Source organism: Schistocerca gregaria, chromosome 7 (assembly GCF_023897955.1).
Source record: "Schistocerca gregaria isolate iqSchGreg1 chromosome 7, iqSchGreg1.2, whole genome shotgun sequence".
Lineage (NCBI taxonomy): Eukaryota > Metazoa > Arthropoda > Insecta > Orthoptera > Acrididae > Schistocerca > Schistocerca gregaria.
In genome coordinates this window covers 252,593,539-252,614,856 of record NC_064926.1, presented here as the reverse complement: position 1 = coordinate 252,614,856, position 21,318 = coordinate 252,593,539, and the positions used below count along the sequence as shown (strand labels likewise).

Here is a 21,318-nt window from a genome sequence, read left to right as displayed (position 1 = left end):
TCGTTAATAAATCGCAGTCTTTGGTTTCCTTTTCGCAGAAAATTATCTCTGTGATCATTCCAAATTAAATTATCCGTAATTCAAATCCCTAACTATGGATTTGAATTTACAGCCTTTAGATTTGTGCGTTTTATCCTTCACTGAGGTATGACAATGTATGAAATCGTGATGTAATTCATAGTGACTCTGTTTATCTATCGCAGCATGTATCTTGCAGTGTCCCAGATAATGCGAAATTTGCGACACACAACGCGATTTTCGATTGTGTTATCTTCCGCACACATCTCGCAGTCACTTGGTCGTGGTGGGTGAATTGAATACAGTTTGCAGTTTGTTGGAATAGTGCGATTGACGACCTTGTACTACATTGCGCGTGCGCTGCCAGATAGAACATTTGAAGTCTGGGTTTTGTCACACAATGTTCCACTTGTGTTCTAGCAGTCGCAACTCTCATTTATTTCTGACTGGAGATCCACGAAGCGCGGTAATGCTGTCGTTGACTCTATTGCCTCTCAAATCACTACGTAGAACGTAGCTTGTGTCGAGGTAAAACCGACGCACGAAGTTCTATGCATTAGAGATGCCGGTGATTTGGACTGGGACATCCAGTGAATTTACACGGAATTTATGAAATAATGTTGTTGCTGGAGGTCTGCTCAAATTGCCACTTCCTTGGGAAACGCCAGATATTACTTCTGTTTTATGGATATCTTAAAGTCCCAGAACATAAAATTTTATGCCGAATCTTTAAATGGACACCCTGTATCGAAGTGAGTACCATGCGTACTTTCCTAATTTCGACAATAATTTTTCTTCTTCGCCGGTTGCAGTGTTTTCTAAATAACCACATCTTTCTTTTCGCAAGCAACACAGTCAAAAGTATGCGGACACCCCTATGTAATGGAGAGCTGACCACTAGATGTCACGAGACAAGGACCCGCCATTACAAAAGGAGACGAGGAGTATCGTGTTTTTAGTAGAAAACCAGTAACGGCAGAGCGTGTCGGTCACGAAAGCTTCAGTGACTTCGAATGTGGAGTTGCCATAACAGTTTGACAACCCCGTATTAATGTCCGCTAATAAGTGTCCGGATCCCCACGTATTACAGAAATGGATGTACCTACACGTGTATGTATATATGTTCTCCTTCTAAATCACTGGACCGATTACAACGAAACTTGGTACATGTATGACTTACTGTCTGGGACGAATCTCTGTGGCGGTAAGAACCACCCGCCTATCAAAGGGGTAGCGATGAGGGTGAAGTAGTAACATAACCCACGAAACGTGAATACCCTTACTTCACTCACACAATACTTGGGAATGAGAGCTCGTAGTGACTTGCAACAAACGTTACACGTAATTTCAAACCTTCACGAAACTTTTTCTAGCTGATAACGTCCACAAAGTGATGAAAGGAATAAATGCTTATCCCTTATTACATTTTAGCTGTTCATGCAATAAAACTCCCGCATGAAGCATAACGTTTCAGTTTCTAACTTCTTTACCACTAACGGTATTCGCCACACATTTTGGAAACAGTGTATTGTATATTGAATCAGGGACCAAAAAACAATGGAGAGGCCTCGTCCCGCGGTAGCCCCCAGTGGTACACAACAGGCTACAGCAGTCCACTCACCCCACCGCCGCCCCACATCGAACCCTGAGTTTGTGCGTTTCGGACCCCAGTGGAAACCCCCCACCCCTCCCCACCCCACCCCCCACCCCACCCCACCCCAGGAACGTCTCATAGCAGACGAGTGTAACACCACAGTTTGCGTGGTATGGTGTAAGTGTACATGAAGACAGTGTTTGCGTAGCAATCGTCAACATAGTGTAACTTGGGGAATAAGTTAAACCAGCTGACATTCGCCGATTCAGATGGGAAAAAATGGCTCTGACCACTATGGGACTTAACTGCTGTGGTCATCAGTCCCCTAGAACTTAGAACTACTTAAACCTAACTAGCCTATGGACATCACACACATCCATGCCCTAGGCAGGATTCGAACCTGCGACCGTAGCAGAAGCGCGGTTCCGGACTGAGCGCCTAGAACCGCTAGACTACCGCGGCCGGCGTTCAGAAGGAAAACCTCTTTCAAAACCACCCATAGGCTGGCCGGCACACCGGATCTAGCCGCTAATCCGCCGGGGACCGGCACACCTTCCGCTCGGGAAGCAGCGCGTTAGACCGCGCGGATAGCCGGGCGGGCTTTGGAGACAGTATTCACAAATACGAATGAATGTACTACCAAAATTAAATCATTGTATGACATATAGTTAAGGAGATACGACGTCATGAAATTGCAGGGAGAAATTTGCTACACAGGGTGAAAAGTATTTAAACCGACAATCTCAGGGAGGTTGTAGGAGACATCAACACAAATATTTTTCCCTAATGTCATTTTTTTCCTATGAGGATTATTTAAACCGGTGGAGGCCGTATTACGCTCTTCAGTTGTTAGAGGCTGTATTAGGATCTTCAGTTGTTAGAGGCCGTATTACGCTCTTCAGTTGTAGGAAACTACTGTCCACCAGTGTAGTAGTGCATTGTCTCTGTTTACTAATGGAGCGATACACCTGGAGTGAGTATACTGATACGGTTGGTGCGTACTGCGTAGCGCACCACAAAGGACGAGCTGCACAGCGGGTTTATCAACAACAATATCCTAATCGCCGTATCCCGCATTATACGACCTTTGCTGCTGTGTACCAACGTCTGCGTGAGACCGAGTCATTTAGAAGATTACCTGAACAGGGACGCCGTCGCACGGTAAGAACGCTGCAATTTGAGGAAGCTGTCTTGGATCATGTGAAGGGGCATCCTTCAATCAGCAATCGTACAACTGCATGTAACATGGGGACGAATCAGACGAATGTAAGAACAGTCCTTCGAGAGCAATTGTTACGTCCATTTCACTTGCAGCGTGTCCACAACCTCGAACCAGTTGATTTATCCACCCAGAGCACAGTTTTCGCAGTGGTACCTGGAACAGTGTGAAATGCATCTTACATTTCCATTCTGTGTGTTATTTACCGAGGAAGCAACGTTCGGACGTGATGGAGTCTTCAACTTGCACAATTCGGATGTTTGGAGTGAAGATAACCCACATGCGACAGTTAGTTGCGCTCATAAAGTGTGGTTTTTCGCTAATGTGTGGGCCGGTGTTGTTGGGGACTGTTTAATTGGGCCTTAGCTGCTACATAGGCCATTAAACGGCAGGCACTATTGGAATTTTCTCGCCAGAGCATTGCCAAAATTGCTGGAAAACGTCCCGCTCCCTACAAGACAATGCATGTGGTTCCAACATGACAGGGCGCCGGCATATTTCAGTCATCGTGTGCGTCGATTCCTGGACTGACGGTTCCCAGAAACGTGGATTGGTAGAGGCAGAGTTTTTGTTGGTTTAATTAATTTGCCGCCAGAGAAATCTTCCTCTGCCGGTTTAAATACTCCTCATAGGAAAAAATGACATTAGGAAAAAATATTTGTTTTTATGTCCCCTACAACCTCCCAGAGTTTGTCGGTTTAAATACTTTTCACCCTGTACAAACACGTGCACTGGTGTACATATACATGGGAGATATGTTAAATATATGTGAAATTTATTTGACATATTTTTATGCAAGCAAAGCCACGGGTGAAAAGCTCATCTGAAACCCCCATAACGATTTCAACCAAATTTGGTACGCATATTTGTTACGATGTGGGAGAAAATACTGTAGGCGATAATTTTATCTTGAAACTCTTCCATTTGTCCGTTTTTGCATACAAAAACGCAAATAAAGGATTGTAGTCCGCTTGATGTAGGGGTAAGAGCCACCAGCCTGCCATTGGGGCGAGAGTGATAACGTGGAGAGAGAAGGAGAGGGGCAGACAGAGAGGAAGATGCAGGAGATGGGCACAGTTAGGCGTAGAGGAGATAAACAGAGAAAAAGGAAGGACGGAATAGACAGAGAGAGAGGAGAGCAGGAGATGGACAGAAAAAGAAAAGAGGATGAAATTCAGGGTGACGAAGATATAGACAGACAGAGGAGGGAGGAGGAGAGGAACAGAAAGACGGGCAGGAGGGAATCGACAGAAAAAGGGTAGAGGGGGTCATGGACAGAGGAAGGAAAGAATAAGAGATGAAACGGAGAGAGGGGAGGAAGATGTAAAGGGGAGAGGTGAGGGCCTGAGAGAGGGGGAAGGAGGTAGTCAAAGATGGACAGAGGGGGGAGGAGCATATGGATGATGAGTAGGAGGAGATAGAGAGAGAGGGAAGGAGAAGATGGACTAATAGAAGACTGGAATACATGCATACCACGAGCAATGCCTGTCATTCAGCTAATATCTTTGTTAAAGAACGCACTTCCCCCCTGCTTCTGCGAATTGTCCATAAAAGGATATGCCTGCTGACGGGTGCCGCAAATAGAGGATGACAGCAGCAGAATGAACAGATGTGGAAAGCTGCAGCACAATGCCGCTATCAGTGACACGTTATCAGCCAGTTATCGATCACGGTGACAGAGACGCAAATCAAATCACGGGGAGCGCTTTCACAAGATGTCAATACCAGGAATTTCTCAACAAACATGTCAAGGAACTCGCATAATCAGGCCAGGCCATATCGGCTCCCATCAAAAGCACGTTAATGCTCTGTCTTTTGGCATCGCGCACTTTGTATTGCTTACGCAACTCCCACAGAAAAGCGCATTTTCCTTATTTCTCGAATACATTGCTATGAGAGACATAATTAGGAAACAGCGATGACCCCGAGAAAAATTTATGCCCTAATTCATTCTGAGAACTAATCAACTAATGAACTTATCTTCTCTGAGTGCCGCATATAAGTACGTTGCAGCTGCGCGGAAATACCGTGTGATTAGAGATGTGCGACGGTGAATCATCGATACTGCTTCCGATTTCCCTCAACAACAACTAAATATCAACGTTAAATGTCGAAATTATAAAAATGGCGTATAATTCAGTAGTCCTGGATAAGTAGTATCTGTGATACGATTCCATACTTCTGATGCGTCTTGTTTATGATCTAGATGATCTTTCAGAGAATAACCCAGCTGTGATGGTAGGTCCGTTTCTGTTTCAGTATGCCAAATTATTCGTTTCTTCTGCCATTTTACAATGTTCACTCCATAAATCAAATTTGGTTTCTCTGATCTCCCGTGTTTCCCACACTGAGCGACACTTAGAAAACGTGAATGAACAATGAAATGCATTAGTGCACTTTGGCACCAACAGCCAATGCTCCTGCTCTAGTCCGTAGCTCGAACATTAAAATATATTGTCCTGCACCCCCCCCTCCCGTCTATCCTTCCGAAGCTCAAAAATTAAAATATAATACACCCCCCCCCCCTTCCACCCTACACCCCCCCCTTCCCGCTCCCCACGATTGATGCTGTAACAAGTAGATTGGTGCTCGATTAAATTTCTGGTGTGCAACCGCTTCAATACAGCTTCTTTTTCTCCTTCCTCTTCTTCTGAATATTGTTCAGCCGTCTCCATACCGAGCCGAAAGACCGACGCTGCAGCACTCGCTCCGTCGTTTTATACTCGCCGACGGCGCCACTGCGCATGCGACCACAGACATACAGGCACCAGAGATATTTTTCAGCGGAAGAGAAGTAAAATATGCATGAATTATATCTATGGTTGCGCAGTTGACCCCCACTGGGGTATCGATGTAGCACTGTGATCTGCACTTACGCGATGTCTTTGTAAGATTATTACAGAAAAGCGTCGGATTTCATGACTTATCCATGCTGAAGTCGCGATCTCTACTAATTAAATTCATCGCCACGCAAATTTCAGTTGCATCTTTCCGCACAGAATCCCAGAAAGATGAAGTAAACGCTAAACTTCCCACGTTTTCACACACCGTTGAGTGGTAAGTATCAATACAGTGTTCTGCCACAGCCGATTTATTTGGCTGTAAGAGGCGGGTGTAACTGCAATGTTCCGTACATCTATCATCGAGTGTCGAACCGTCTGTCCGATATATGACTGGTCACTTCAGCAGGGGATCTGGTGTACCCCAGCCATACAGAGCATGAAATCATCTTTAACTGATCTCAAGAGTGCTGTTGTCCTCGGTGGAGGATAAAAAATGACTTTGTGGTTGCTGAGGATCCGTCCTGTTTTTTGACGATAGCTTTCCCACAAATGGCAGGAAAGCCATGGAGTTAAATCTTTCTGAATAAGCTTCTGCATTTCTCATGGCACACCTTATTTAATTCACACCGCCTTACGTAATTGCAGTGGCGAATACCTGCTGGCTTCAAAAACTCTAACTCGTCCTGCAGATTGCTCTCAGCAATTATGGGTGGTCTGTGAACCGAAGTTTTAAGAACACTCATAGTCTTCGAAGGACGGTAGCAGCGATTTGCACGTAAATATAAGTCTGTTCAAATGGTTCAAATGGCTCTGAGCACTGTGGGACTCAACATCTGAGGTCATCAGTCCCCTAGAACTTAGAACTACTTAAACCTAACTAATCTAAGGACATCACACACAACCATGCTCGAACCAGGATTCGAACCTGCGACCGTAGTGATCGCGCGGCTCCAGACTGAAGCGTCTAGAACCGCTCGGCCCGACATAAGTCTGTATGCATCGGTTTCCGATATCATGCATGTCCAAAAAAATCAAAAAATGAAGGCTTCTCTCGTTTCCATTGTGAACCAGATGTGTCCATGGATGATATTCAGATGGTGTAAAAACTCTCGTGATTTATATTCACCAGGATTCCATTACAAATGTGTTGTCAACATACCTCTAAAACACTGTGGGCTTTAACATGGCAGATTCAAGGGCTTTTTCCTCTAAGTCCTCCATAAAGAAATTGGCTACCAAGGATAGCAAGTGCGTCGAGGTCATAACATATCTGAACTAAGCTGAAATCCCTTTACCACAACTTCTGCTAATACGTGACAACGAGTCTGAAAGCGGAACCTTTGTGACTAAAGACACCACATCGAAGCTGACTAATAGATCACAACTGTTTAGTTTCAGTGATTTTAGCTTGACAATGAAGCCCACAGGGCTGCGTAAGTGATGAGCACATTTTCGCACAAGAGATATTAGAAAAGAACACAACTGTTTGGCACAGTATTACTTGGGAGAGCCAACGTTACTCACTATAGGGCTCATAGAAACATCTTCCTCGTGAATTTTTGGAAGCCTCGGAGGAACCACACTACTTGTTTTCAATCTTCGCACAACTTCTGGTGGAAAGGGAGGCGCGTTCAGAAGTGAATCAGCCTTCCTTACCACGTGTTTACTTGGGTTTTACTGATTACCTTGCAAGATATACTGTTGATGTGGCTCCGCTCAGTAAAACCCGCTTCACAAGTGCCTGCTGTTCTTGAATGGAAAAGATTCGTGCAGTCTACCAGCAACTCAGTTAATTACGACAGAAGTGAAGATATTTTCAGATCATTCATTAATTCCCCACCAGTTGACTAGAACGTGGTTATATAGCATTACAATGAGCTGTCAACGATAGACATCAGCGATGGGTCATATGTACCAATCCAATCCCCTTTCCCACCAGCACTACATAGGACACTTAATGACATCAGGCTTCCAAATTAAACAGTTTTCAGCTGTTGTTTGCAGAAACGTATCTTATATAAAAACTCACTTAACTTCAAACGACTGTTCACTTAATGAACCCAAATTGACAACAATAAACGCAAGCTCGCTGAAGTTTACTCTACTCACATAGGAGAACTGTAGACAGGTATAGTCCCTGTGTAAACTGAAATGCGAGCTACATTTGTGGTGGGGAAAGTTACCTTTCTCAGAAGAACGCTACAACTGGCTTGCACTTTCCCCTCTGGCATTGTAGTACAATGTGCAGATGTTTATGTAGCTTCTGCCCACATGCGTGTTCGCGTTAGTGTTATCGGTAACTCATTTCTGTATTTCACTTCGTGGAAAGTAATCACCCCTGGTCGTCTGTGTGCACTGCGTCGATGTATGTTTGTGAAACACCCTGCAGTTGCTACTTGTGAGGTAGTGTTGTAGAAAGAATGGGCAATTGCTTGCTCGCTCTTCAGTTTTTCACACCTATGATGGAGGAAAGTGCATAAACACAATCTGGTGACCTGCCTTCCCTGACGCGACCACGCGCCATCCTCCACCGCCATCCTATTATATTTCTACAACACAGTTAATACCTTCATGCGGCTCTATTACACTAAAAGGGGGACTCCCCACCGCACCCCTCTCAGAGTAGGCGGGAAATGGCCCAGTGGATATCCCGTCAAAAACTGAGCACACATCAAAAATGAAAACAGGAAGAAGGTGTACTAAACTGTGAAAAAGGAAGCAAATTAGAAACAGTGAACAGTCCAAGCTCAAGATGTGCAACGTGGAGGGAACCGCAAGAACCACGTCGTCATTTTCTTGCCAGTCGTCATAATATACGCTGGTTGTAGTATATGTGCCACGTGTAAGGTTATGTTACCGTCGTTAGTAAATGTGATAAATAGTGAGAGCAGTGAGATACCGCATAGACATCTGACAGAAATTAAAACAACAAATAAACTGGTGTGAACTACAACAACGGAACTGAAGAGCCATAACTTCCAAAACGGGACGCAAGAGGCATAACATGTGGTACCTGGGAAGAACGATATACGTGCGTCTGGAGGTCCCTACCTAACACCTCGCTGTTGCAAACGGGCGTTACACCACGACACAGACACAAATCTGAATACAGCGAACAGACACGTCAATGACCGGACGGACAGATCTGGACAGGTCATAATATTATTTAAAAAAAAATGAGGAACGAGAAGATTTGAACACGGATCTCCCACTTCAGAGTCCAACACTGCAACCACGACGCCCTGACTACTGAAATTCTCTCGATGTTGCACATTTCCATCTTGAGCCGTTCACCGTTACAGTTTTGCAACCCTTTTCTCAATTCAGGACCGCTTCTTCCTGTTTTCATGCTTCATCTATCATCAGGTTTTCACGGCCGATCCACTGCGTCATTTTATCACAAAGTCTGAGGGGGTGGGGGGCGCGATGGGCAGTTTCCCTTGATAGATGGGGTACACATTCAGTATTTGTTCTTGGTCTAGTTCACTTAAAATTAAATATTAATTTTATACCATTGAAACATGAAAAATGAATAAGATGTTTTTTGTATTAAATGTAATGTAGTGAAATTTTGTGGTGGGAAACATTGTCCCCTAGAAGCTGCGGTTTTTGAATTATTCAAGAAAAGCATAAAAGAGGGACCTTTGAATGTCCTCCCCACCCCGACGCTCACGCCCCACCGGCCAGAATTTTTAGTATATTGTTCATAGCCGCTCAGAACCTTCATACAACCTGCGAAACCGCCGCAAAAGCCCATCTTCGGGATGTTGTCCGACTCGTGCTTCACAGTGGATTGAATGTCGGTTATATCGTCAAACCATTAACCCTTCGTGTGAAGTTCTGCACTTTGTCGTTTTATGGTAGGCTGTACCGCTAACACCAAACTTGATTGGTTGATAACACCACGTCTCCTCACCCGTGATTGTTTCCAGTAAAGAATCGTCCGCATTTATCAGTTCTGTCAAGTTGCGGCAGGTGTCAACGCTTTGTTGTTTTTGTTCTGCGGTCAAGGTGTGAGGCACAAACTTTGCACACATTTTTCTACAGAACATAGAGAATATCTGGAACACTTCATTTAGAGATGTAGCTCTATTGCGATTTGTGACTCAACAACGCTGACACAATTCGACAGCGCGTCCGCTGCCTAACACTGCCTGCTCACAATTTGCTGGTCGAATGCATTTCGGTCGTTTACAATTGTTAGTTCAAAGTGTGGAGGCCAAATCCATACATATAATAAAAAATGGATGTGTGCGTGCGTGCGTGCGTGTGTGTGTGTGTGTGTGAGAGAGAGAGAGAGAGAGAGAGAGAGAGAGAGAGAGAGAGAGAGTTCCACGTCTCCTCCGAAACCACTGGAACGATTTCAACCAGATTTGGTACACATATACCTTACTGGTAGTCAACAATCGCTGGGGGGGGGGGGGGGGGGGGAGGGAGAAAAAACTATTTATCGAAAGGGATGGGGGTGAAACGATGCATGAATTCCCAGGCTTTACATATCCAGAGCACGTAGCGGCGTGCAAGAAACTTTACGCATAATTTCAAACCTTGACGAAATTTTTTGTCTCTGGCAATCCCTACAAAACGATGAAAGAAAAAATGTTTATAGCTTACTCCTTTTCAACTAATCATGCAGTAAAAGCTCCGCATTACCTTTTTACTGCCAGTTATATTCGCGACTTATTTTAAGGACGGTATGAACGTATATCACCGAATGTAAATTATATGACTGCGCTCCATAGATCAGGAAATATGATCTCATAAACAATGAGATGCGTGACAACTACCGCATTATGCATGAGGTTTAAATTTATTGCTTATTTGCTACTAATACTATTCACAATAAATTTCGCAAACGGTATGCATATCCATATATGCCGTTGAATACACCTACAATAGTATACCACTGTATGACACATAGTTCAAGAGATATGACGTCGTAAACAGTGATATGCGTTTACAATTGCCGCACCGCGCAGGTCGTTTAAACTCACTACTTCATATTGTTACTACCTCCATTCGCAACACATTTTTCTGACAGTGTCCACATATGCCGTTGAATGTACCTACAGAACTGTATCTTGTACGACACATAGATCAGGAGATACGACATTAAGCACAAGGGCAGACACTGCCTGGTAGGGGCGTGGGTGCACAGCTGTAACAAATACCTGGTCAACGCCAGGTTGCTCTGCTATTAAATAAATAAAACAAAAAATAGTGCAAGCTGGCAACGTAGTTACTGCGATGACGTCATTTATCAGCAAAGAAGTTTTTGTACGCATGGTGTACAGAAAGGGGTCCATAAAAGTATTTTTTTTTCTTCCTGCTCCTAAGTTCATGTCACATTACTTGTGTAATGTTTCCTGTTTTAGGAAGGTTCCTTTTTTCTTACTTAGCACACAAAATAGATGAGACAAATTTTCATAAATTCATACGTCATCTTGTCAGAAAATATTTAGGAGAACGTAAAAATAATTTTTGAAGTCGATGGTAGTATGATGCAAAATCCAGTATCCGTTATTAAGTCCCACAGAATTTAATTATTGAACATACGATTTCTTGAGCCTACATATTTCTCACAGTAGCAGATTCACTTATGGCAGGCACTAGCTGCGACTATTGAAACGTGAAATTAATCGGATGGAATGGATACGGGAACATAAATAAAGCCATGCACTCACGAACGAACTGCTGATTTATCTCCGGAATATATCATTGTAACGTGGAAACTTGCTCATGAAATTTACTACACAGATTACTGAAAGTGTGTGCTATGTGGTACTTGGTAAGAACGTCCTGAATTTTACTAGAGTTGGTCGAGAGAATGTAAGCATCATGCTCACACCCGTACTTACGCGATTATTCTGTGTCCAGAGGGGGTGGAACTCGTTCAATCAAAAAGCATTCGTTACGCTGCCTCAAAAACTTTTGCAAATTTGTGGTAAGTTCTATGTGCTGAGGTCATCGGTCCGTACGCTTACACACTACTTACTCTAACTTAAACTAACTTACGCTAACGACAACGCCCGAGGGAGGACTCGAACCTCTGACGAGGGCTAGCTGCGCGAACTGTGGCAAGACCGCCTTAGACCACGCGGCTACCCTGCGCGGCACTGCCTCAAACATTTACTTGGATTCTTGTGAAGGGAGATGCAGACCTCCCTTTATCAGAATCAAAACAAATGTATAAGTTAGCGTAAAAAAGATTCTCTTAAAAATCATCAAATAAAGCATAAGAAAACCTATACTTTGAATGTGCCATAATGTATGTTATATCACGTTGATGTTAGTGTCGCAACCAGCTCAGATCATATTTCCATTAGCGCCTTATCACAATTGGTTTATTGATATAATTTCGCAAGAGTAAGTCATCACTTGCTCTAGAGTTTTGTACTTGAGATAACACAGCACTTGAGCAGCGGATCACACGTTGGTAATGTGATCAAGGATGCCTATACCAGTACCCGTCCTGTATTTGCAGCAGTTTCACCTTCAAGTGGAGCTACATGAGCCTACTCAGGATGAACTTGCTATGTGTCACAAGAAGAATGGTTCAAATGGCTCTGAGAGCTATGGGACTTAACTTCTGAGGTCATCAGTCCCCTAGAACGTAGAACTACTTAAACCTAACTAACCTAAGGACATCACACGCATCCATGCCCGAGGCAGGATTCGAACCTGCAACCTTAGGAGTCGCGCGGTTCCAGACTGAAGCGACTAGAACCGCTCGGCCACTATGGCCGGCCCCATAAGGAGAGCCTAAGGAGACAAGGCACCTGATAAACAAAATCTGCACAGAATCACTGTTTTCCAAGATTGTAACCGACTCCACCAAGGTACTGTTCTTCCGAAGGACTTACCCTGTCTCCATACGTATCAAAGAGGAAGCGAGCGTACTCCCGGAAATAGTCCGCCAGAACTGGGTTAGGCCAGCCTCCGATGTCCTGCAGGTACTGGGGCAGGTCGTAGTGATACATGGTCACCTGCACACACACAGAACACACAAATGGAAAATATAGCGAGGAGGTAGCAACTCCGAGCATGTTACTGCTAAAATCTTGCAGGTGACAGAGCACCAGCGATATATGTACATACACTGTTCAGAAATACAAGAAGAAGGGGAAATCCTGGAGACACTGGACGACTGCAACGCAACTACAACATCTCAGACAGAACTTCAGTAACTAGATATTGGATTTTGAGGTGTACAAAGGAGCGGATAATGACTCGCGCCACAGTTTAGTAATGATGAGGAGCAGAACTGGTTTAAGGGAAGCGCATCGCTGAAGTTTAAGCGAAGTGAGATACTGAAGTAGTGAGCAACGAGAAGGAGCGTATGAAGTTCTTTTTGACTGTAGGTACTGCGGTAGTGAATACCACAACAGGCAGTTCAATAGAAGAGGAATGGACATCTCTAGAAAGGGCAATCACAGAAGTTGAACATACAAATATATTAAATATATGTAAAAGAAAGGAAGCTGCATATAAGCATTTACTCCCAGAAATCAATTGATCGACGAAAGACGCAAATATAACTGCGAAGAAACCTTTGGTGCCAGAAATCAATCGATCGACAGAAGAAGGAAATACCAAAATGTTCAGGAAAAGACAGGAATACAGCAATAAAAGTCACCTAGGAATGAAATATATATGAAGTGCAGGGAATCAAATGCGAGAAGGGATAATGAGAAGAAATCGAAAAAGAAAGAACTTTTCTTGAAATTGATACAAAATGCGTCAACATTACGAGTGCGATACGTAATCCATTCGTAACCCTTTCAGACTCTCCGGCTACAACTGTACATTAAACTTTTTACTTTGTCTTCGCTGCAACAAAAGTATTATTTGCCAATGAAAACCCTAGTTACACATTTATGAATGGTCAGTCTTTTTATCATGTGCCAGTGCTGCCAACTGTTGGACATCACTGTGAAAATATCAGAAAGTCAGTGCAGCAGTGCGCGGTAGCTTGTGACTATCACAATACACTTGTGAATATCACTATACACGGATGTGGTTCGTTTGCTACATTCTACTGCATAACAGAATACTGTTATTGTTATTTTTCGTGATTATTGAATGACCATTTTACTACTTTTTACAACAGAAAATTTTTGTAATTAATTATTTTAGTCCATAAAATGAACCCATGTGCACAAAGCATGTTTTGAAAACGGTTATATACTTCTGTATAAATCTTGCTTTCAAAATCATTAAGAAATCACCTAAGAGCAGTACCACATAAAGAAAAAGTCTCCTTCCTCTAGAAGAAAATCATGTCTGAAAGGGTTAGTTACGGAGAAGAGATTGTATAGGAGGAAAGAAGGTCTCTACGATGGACGGAACCTTCTAATGATATGACTGAACGACAAATGAGGGTCGATGTAAAAGACGAAACGGATCCAGTATTAGAGCTTAACAGAGCTGTGAAACACTTACGATCACTAAGGCGGAAGGCGTAGACAATATATGAAACGTCCCCTTAGAAAAAATTGTACAAGACTGTGCTTAAACTGAAACACATTTTTGGCGCAACGCAATCTGACTTCCAAAAATCCCTACGAAAGAATGGCCCTGACTAACATTAACCTCTACGTTTCACTAATCACTTACCTCACAAAAATCTTCGTTACTCAAGCTACTGCAATATAGCGAGCGCCACTACTGCCAGCTAAATAAAAGATTCAAACTACTGAAGGCACTAACTACTGATAGGCATAGTTAGCAAATGAAAGATTTTAATAGAGAACAAACAATGTATTTACCTCACTAGTCATAATATATATAGCAGTTCATGACAGCAATTCTTACAAATTTCAAAACTCCACCATCTCTCTCCCCACGTCCACCACTGCTGGCGGCTCACCTCCAACTGCGCAACGCTACGCCCTGTTAGCATCCAGCTGCCGCTGCCCAACACTACAATGGCAGACAACAATGCAAACTAGCCACAGACTGCGCACAGCACAGCCAGTGATTTTTCATACAGAGCGCTACGTGGCGGCGCCGTTACCAATAAAAAAACCTAAACAGCCTACTTACAATATTCCTTCGGAATTTCCCGAATTACTGAGAGAAGAGCCAACCAAACGACTGTTAAAGTTGGTTTGCTGAATCTGTAAGTCTGGAAACATGCCGTCAGACTTAGAAAGAAAATAACACACACTCAGCTATGATGATAAAAAGAAGAGACCTATCGCACAGTCAGCTTAACAGCTCAGGGTTCCAAGCTGCTGACAAAAGTAATATACAGAAGAATGAAAAACGTATTTGAGGATCTGTTTGATGGCAATAAGTCTGGCTTCAGGAAAAGTAAAGGCACTAGGGACGCATTCTGTCTTTGCACTTGATAATGGAAGCAAGGCTTTAGGAAAATCAAGACATGTTCATATGATTCGTCAAATCAGAAAAACTGTTCGACAATGTCAAATGATATAAATGAACGGAATACGCAAGAAAATAGTTACAGGTTATAGGAAAAGACGGATATTATACAGAACATACAAGAAAAAAAGAGGGAACAGTGAGAATGGAAGATGAAGAACGAAATTCTCGGATTTGAAAGGGTGAAGAGGGAGATGTAGTCTCACGACCCTACTACTCAATCTATACATCGAAGAAAATAGAAATAAAGGGATCAGGAGTGGGATTAAAATAAAAGAAAGGATATCAATGATAAGAGTCGCTGATCGCATTGCTATCCTCAGTGAAAGTGAAGAAGAATTACAGGACTGTTGATTGCAAGGAATAGTCTAATGAGGGCGCACTATGGATTGAGAGTAAATTGAAGAAAGACACAAGCAATAAAGTAGTAGCAGAAGTGAGATCAGTGACAAACTTAACATCAAATTTGGAGACCACGAAGAAAAAGTGCAGGAAGCTATCTTTCGAAGCACAATAACACAAAAAATATGTTGTATGGGCGATGTTGGGCAGCTTTCATAAAAGATAGGAACTGCATGATGCAATACATGGCTGTATTAATTTTTTTTAGTTACGAATATAGGTACTGGTGCATTCTGACCGTCCACGGACCATCTGTATTAAAAAAGAACAGCTATAAATAAAGTGTATGCACTAACTGCACATAGTGCGTCATAAAACGTTTTTCATCGAGTAAACGTACGTAAACTACAGAGTGTCAATTATTGTAGAAGGGATATAAATTCACCGGAGATAAAATTAGTCACCGTTAAAGAAATCATTATAGCCATGATTTAATGCCTTGTACTTCCGTCCCTGGACTTGATAACTACCTGGATTCGGTTAGTAAGTGAGTCCACTAAGTTGTGAGGCTCTGATCGCAAAATTCTACCAAATTTCGAGGATGCCGATGTCGTTGTTTTACCCGCTTTTTGAACATGTCCCACAGATTTTCCATGGGATTCAAGTAAGGTGATTTTTCAGGTCGAGACGTAATAGTGTGGGAGAGCGTTCAGGAAACCAGTCACATATTCTTCCAGCCCGTGAACTGTACTGTCGTCGCGTTGAAAGAATAGGGATATCAGTAGCATACTCATCATGCAGAAGTTGACCGAAAGGCAACACCTGATCATTCAGAATGTTTAAATACACATGCTGGTTCACGTTAGTGGTCACCTCGGTGAGAGGGCTCCATTCATGGTAGCAAAATCACCCCCAAAACATCACAGAACCGCCTTCGGCTTGATTCTAACCTTGCACACATTCAGGACGAAATGCTAGATTTTGCACTCGACGACGGGCGTCATTTGATATAAGCAAAACGGTACTAGTCCGTCCAGTTTCCGTACTGCCAGTCAACTGCTGTCCACGTTCGATGCTTTCCAGCTCATTGAAAACGCGCAGCTTTATGCAACTTTGTGAGCAAAAGGCCTCTTGCGAGGTGACTGCTGCTCCCGTCGCAATGTTTTCTAGCTACAGGTTGGGACTCTTTCCATTCACTGCCTCCAGTATTTACTGTCGGGTCTGGAAGTGATATTAATTCACAAGCCTTAAAACGCGGCTCTGGTCCATATCGGTCACGATCTTTTATCCGACCACAACAACTTCAAATGGTTCAAATGGCTCTGAGCACTATGAGACTTAACTTCTGAGGTCATCAGTCCCCTAGAACTTAGAGCTACTTAAACTTAAATAACCTAAGGACATCACACACATCCGTGCCCGAGGCAGGATTCCAACCTGCGACCGTAGAAGCCGCGCGGTTCCAAACTGTAGCGCCTAGAAACGCTCGGTCACTCCGGCAGGCCACAACAACTGCAAAAATGTATACATATTTACAATACGGACACATGTAACACAGTACTATAGGACGTTTAAACGATACGCTGTGTACTTTCTGTTCATCGGTGTACATTGCACTCATAAAAATCTTCAACTGAACACAGTTGACTGAATGACACCGGTGTGCATTTTCCTTGTTTTCCCGTCCGTTTGTTGTCTGCTGCAGCCAATTACGTCACCGCACGTACCTGCACCGCGCCCCAGTGCATGTTCACTGGGATGGTACACTGTGATACGTGTTTGTACAGGTCTTGAGAAGACGAAGTGCATTACTGAATAAAAATGTAGGGCGCTATTTAAAAAAGGCGAATTGCTTTCATGGCGTCTTGATGAACAATGCTACCAGAAAGACAATCCTAATGCTCAATGTCCTGGTAGCCAAACAACATTTGCTTGATCTTTTTTATTTTGCCTCTGGACAAAAAGTTACTTGAGGTGTTCAACACAAATGAGACAGCTTTAATACAGCAAAATCGGTAATGTCACAGAAAGTAAATTTTTCAGGAGACACAAAAAAACTACACTACGGGTTTAAGCATGTTGCAGAGCAGTTGCCATGTAGCAATTGGCCCCAGACGGAAACATTATACACAACGTACATCACCCGTCGACTGTGGTCAGTAAACGAGTTTGAATGTACTGGAGATGACCACTCTTCAAACCTAATGATGTTGATGTGCCAACTAGCTTCCTGTTTGCAGCGGTTATGCAAGTTTATATTATTCACATTCATTATTGCAATTAAAACAGGGTGTTTCGAGCATACATCTTTACTCTTAATTCACCCAATACACAACCAAAAGCAAAATACAGCACAGTGGAAAATAGTGGCTTTGCTTCATCTTTATCTTGACGATCCCTCTCTGGCCATCCAATTAATAGTTCAGTCCGATTGTCAGGTATAACCTCTACCCATACCATTTCACACGAACTATCTACTTCAATTTCGCTACAAGGCAAACTACCTCTGACAGCAATAAATACTCCACCACCAACTGTATTTAATCTATCCTTTCTGAACACTGTTAGACCGTTTGAAAAAATTTCGGCTGAACTTATTTCCGGCTTTAGCCAGCTCTCTGTACCTACAACTATTTGAGCTTTAGTGATTTCTATTATGGCTTGGAACTCTGGTTCTTTCCCAATAGAGCTACGACAATTTACAACTAAAATACCAATCGTTTCTACAACTACCTTATTGTGTTTTACCTGCCAACATTTAGACGAACGCCCCTTCTGTGGTTCCCTGAGACCCTCTAACCTAAAAAATATCCCAGTCCCTTCCACACAGCCCCCGCTACCTGTGTAGCAGCCTCCTGTGTGTAGTGGACTCCTGACCTATTAAGCGGAACCCGGAAACCCACCACCCGATGCCGCAAGTCAAGGAATCTGCAGCCTACAAGGTCGGTTCTATCGACGAAGCTGCAGGTGGTGAGCTAAGCCTTAATCTCGGGAGCAAGACTGGCAGTCTTTACCATTTCCGCAAGCAGCGCAAAACCAGACAGTATCTGATCCGATCCTAAGCGACACAGCCAGTTGGCTGCACCCTGTACTCATCATGTGATCCGGAAGCACTCTTTCCGCATCTGTAATGACTCCCCTCTGAATACACACGGAGCGCACACTGGCTTCCTTCCCCTCCTTGACAGCCATGTTCCTAAGGGGCCTCATTACGCGCCTAACGTTGGAGCTCCCAACTACCAGCAAACCCTCCCTCTGTGAATGCCCAGAGCTTGCAGGCCGAGAAGTTTCCTTTGGAACAGGGTGGACGACTGCATATGGCTCACAAACTTCGTCAGCCACAGATAACGCCCGAAACCTGTTCGTCAAACGAACCAGGGAGGCCCTACGACCGGCCCCTCTTAAGTTTTTCGCTGCCTGCCAGACTTTGGAATGATCTCCCACTGGATCAGGGGACAACCTCAGTGCAGGCAGTACCAAGGGCAGTCAAAGCAGTGGACCGATCGGAGGACACATGGGACATGCCCGACGTCCCTCGCATCCCCGCATTCGATGCCCCACAGTGACGCCCCTTGGCAGCAGCCTCAAGCTGTGTGATGGAAGCCAACACAGCCTGGAGCTGTGAGCGAAGTGTCGCCAACTCAGATCGCATCTGTACACAACAATGACAGTTCTTATCCATTACTGCAGTCGCTCCTGTTTGAAGTTCGTATAAATATATTTAAAAAACGACAGTGTACTCGCCTTATTAGCAGTGGGCAATCGAAGTGCTCTCTCATTGACGGTCTAACTGTCTCTTGGACTCGCATGAAATCAAGACTACGATTCTCCTGGAAACAGACAGACCCTAGCCACTTGACAAACTGTTACAATATTTCTATAGCATACAAGTAATGTCATCTGTAGATTTACACTCCAGTTTTTGGTGAAAAGAGTTATATTCTGACTGCAGGAAGTACGCAGTATTTTTATGTTTTCGGATGTGTTACCAGTTCTGTAAATTGCCTTTTGGTTTAAACATTTCATCAGCAGCATTTATTTGTGGGCCTAACACTATTCTTCCAGACTGTCTACAGTGACAATTTCCACCGACGTTGATGATATTTTGACAGCAGAACTAACTTTGGCAACACGTAACAAAATCTTAGAACATTTTTTGGACACTTTTGAAGATTCATGCTTGACAAACTTAAGAAAATCTCATTTTGGTAAGATGAGTGTACAATTTTTAGTCCCTATAATTTCATCAGAAGGTACTGCACTTGATGCTAAAAACCTAGAAATAATCAGAGCAATCTCATCGCCTACTACTAAATGATAAGTCAAAAGCTTTTTAGGAGCAGTAGGTTTTTACTGTAGATATTTGAAACTAAATATTTTGTCCACACTATCATTATATTCTTTGAGAAGCAAAAACACAAGTTGGTACAGGAATGATCAAGTACAATTATAGTTCGATACGCCGAAAGAGGCACTGTTGACTCCAACACTTATAGCACATCATGACCTATCAAAAGATTTCTGCTTATCTACAGATTCTTCCTAAATATCAGTCAGATCTCATCTTTTCGAAGGACGCACTGACAATGGAATCATTGTCCAAAAGAGTATTGCGTTCGCCAGTAGAGCATTAAATAAATCGGAAATAAATTACTCAGTCACAGAAGTAGAAGCCATAGCCATTCTCTGGGTATTTGTGAAATTTAGATACTATTTACTTGATAAGCATGCGTAAGTTTATTCAACCACAAAGACTTACAGTTTTTAATGACCTCTAATGAAACTATGAAAGATTACATTGTTGGGCACTGACCTTGCAGGAATATAATTTCACTATCTGTTACATTCCATTGATGCTTTACTTTGTACCCCAAGTGGTTTAGCTGATAACAACGCAGGTGTTTTAAAGGACGAATTTTAACTTGCTTTATCTAAAAAAAAGTAGCTTTCGAGAACTTTATCTCAAACTCATTACTCAATGTAGCAGAAGAACAAATTAAAGCTACTTTTTGGAATGATTTAACGAAAAACGAAAAGACAGGAGAAATAAAGCTATCAGACAGTTTTATTCGGTCAGTAACGTTAAGCTCTTTAAACGTAGCACTCTGTATGGTACACTTTGGGTGGTGTATATTCCAGAGGAATTGGTCAGTAAGTTGATACGGTACACGCGCTTAAGCTACAAGCGTTTTCGACCACAGAAGTGTTTCCACAAATTACGCACCACGTGCTATTTTAACAACATGGAGAAAAGACTATGCAAAGTACTTGTGAAGTGTAAACTCTGTCAAAACCAAACTTTCCACTATTTCACATTGTTCCCCACTGTTTGGAATCAAAGCTTCCAAGCTAAAACAATTATTAGCCATAGATTTACTAGGACTACTAGTTAGATCTAGAAATGGTTTTTCTTATGTTTTCGTCACATTGGAATTGACATCTAAATTTGTATCCCTTTGCATTAGGCCACAGCCAAAAGAGTGTTCAAACCTTTTTTACACCATGTAGGACATGTTGACAAGGTCAGATCAGATAATGGTCCTTAGTTAGTGTTTGGTTGCATTCATTGAAGAGATACAAGATCCAGCCAATATTTATTTCATAATATTCTCCACATTCAAACCCATCAAGGAGTAGAATGAAAGAGATTAACAAGTTGTGCAGGGTCTATTTCCGGCGCCGACACAGAAGCAGCGACATATATATCACTTTATTTCAAGATATCTTAAATGAGCTTCCTCACGACTCAACTTCTATGCCAACAGCTGCCAGACAAAATCAAAGAACTTGTACAATTTTCTCAAGCCATAAAACTATGACACAAAGATATCAAACAATTAGTCTCAACAAATGTTGCAAATTCAGTTAAAATGCAGGAAATCTTATAATATGAAGGCACAAGTTAGGAAATTGCATGTAAGACAAAAAGTTTGGGACAAATCTCATCCGACATCAAGTAAAGGTAAGTACCTTAG

The 21,318-nt window shown here is 42.8% G+C and overlaps 1 protein-coding gene across 1 annotated transcript in view; it reads right to left on the bottom strand.

The window, feature by feature from the left end:
* The window catches only part of LOC126281966 (myrosinase 1-like), a 286,428-nt gene that overhangs the window by 173,268 nt on the left and 91,842 nt on the right, over window positions 1–21,318 (bottom strand). Inside the window, exon 4 of the mRNA XM_049981342.1 lies at window positions 12,478–12,600. Coding sequence (XP_049837299.1) covers window positions 12,478–12,600 — 123 coding nt within the window. The remainder of the gene's footprint in view (window positions 1–12,477; window positions 12,601–21,318) is intronic.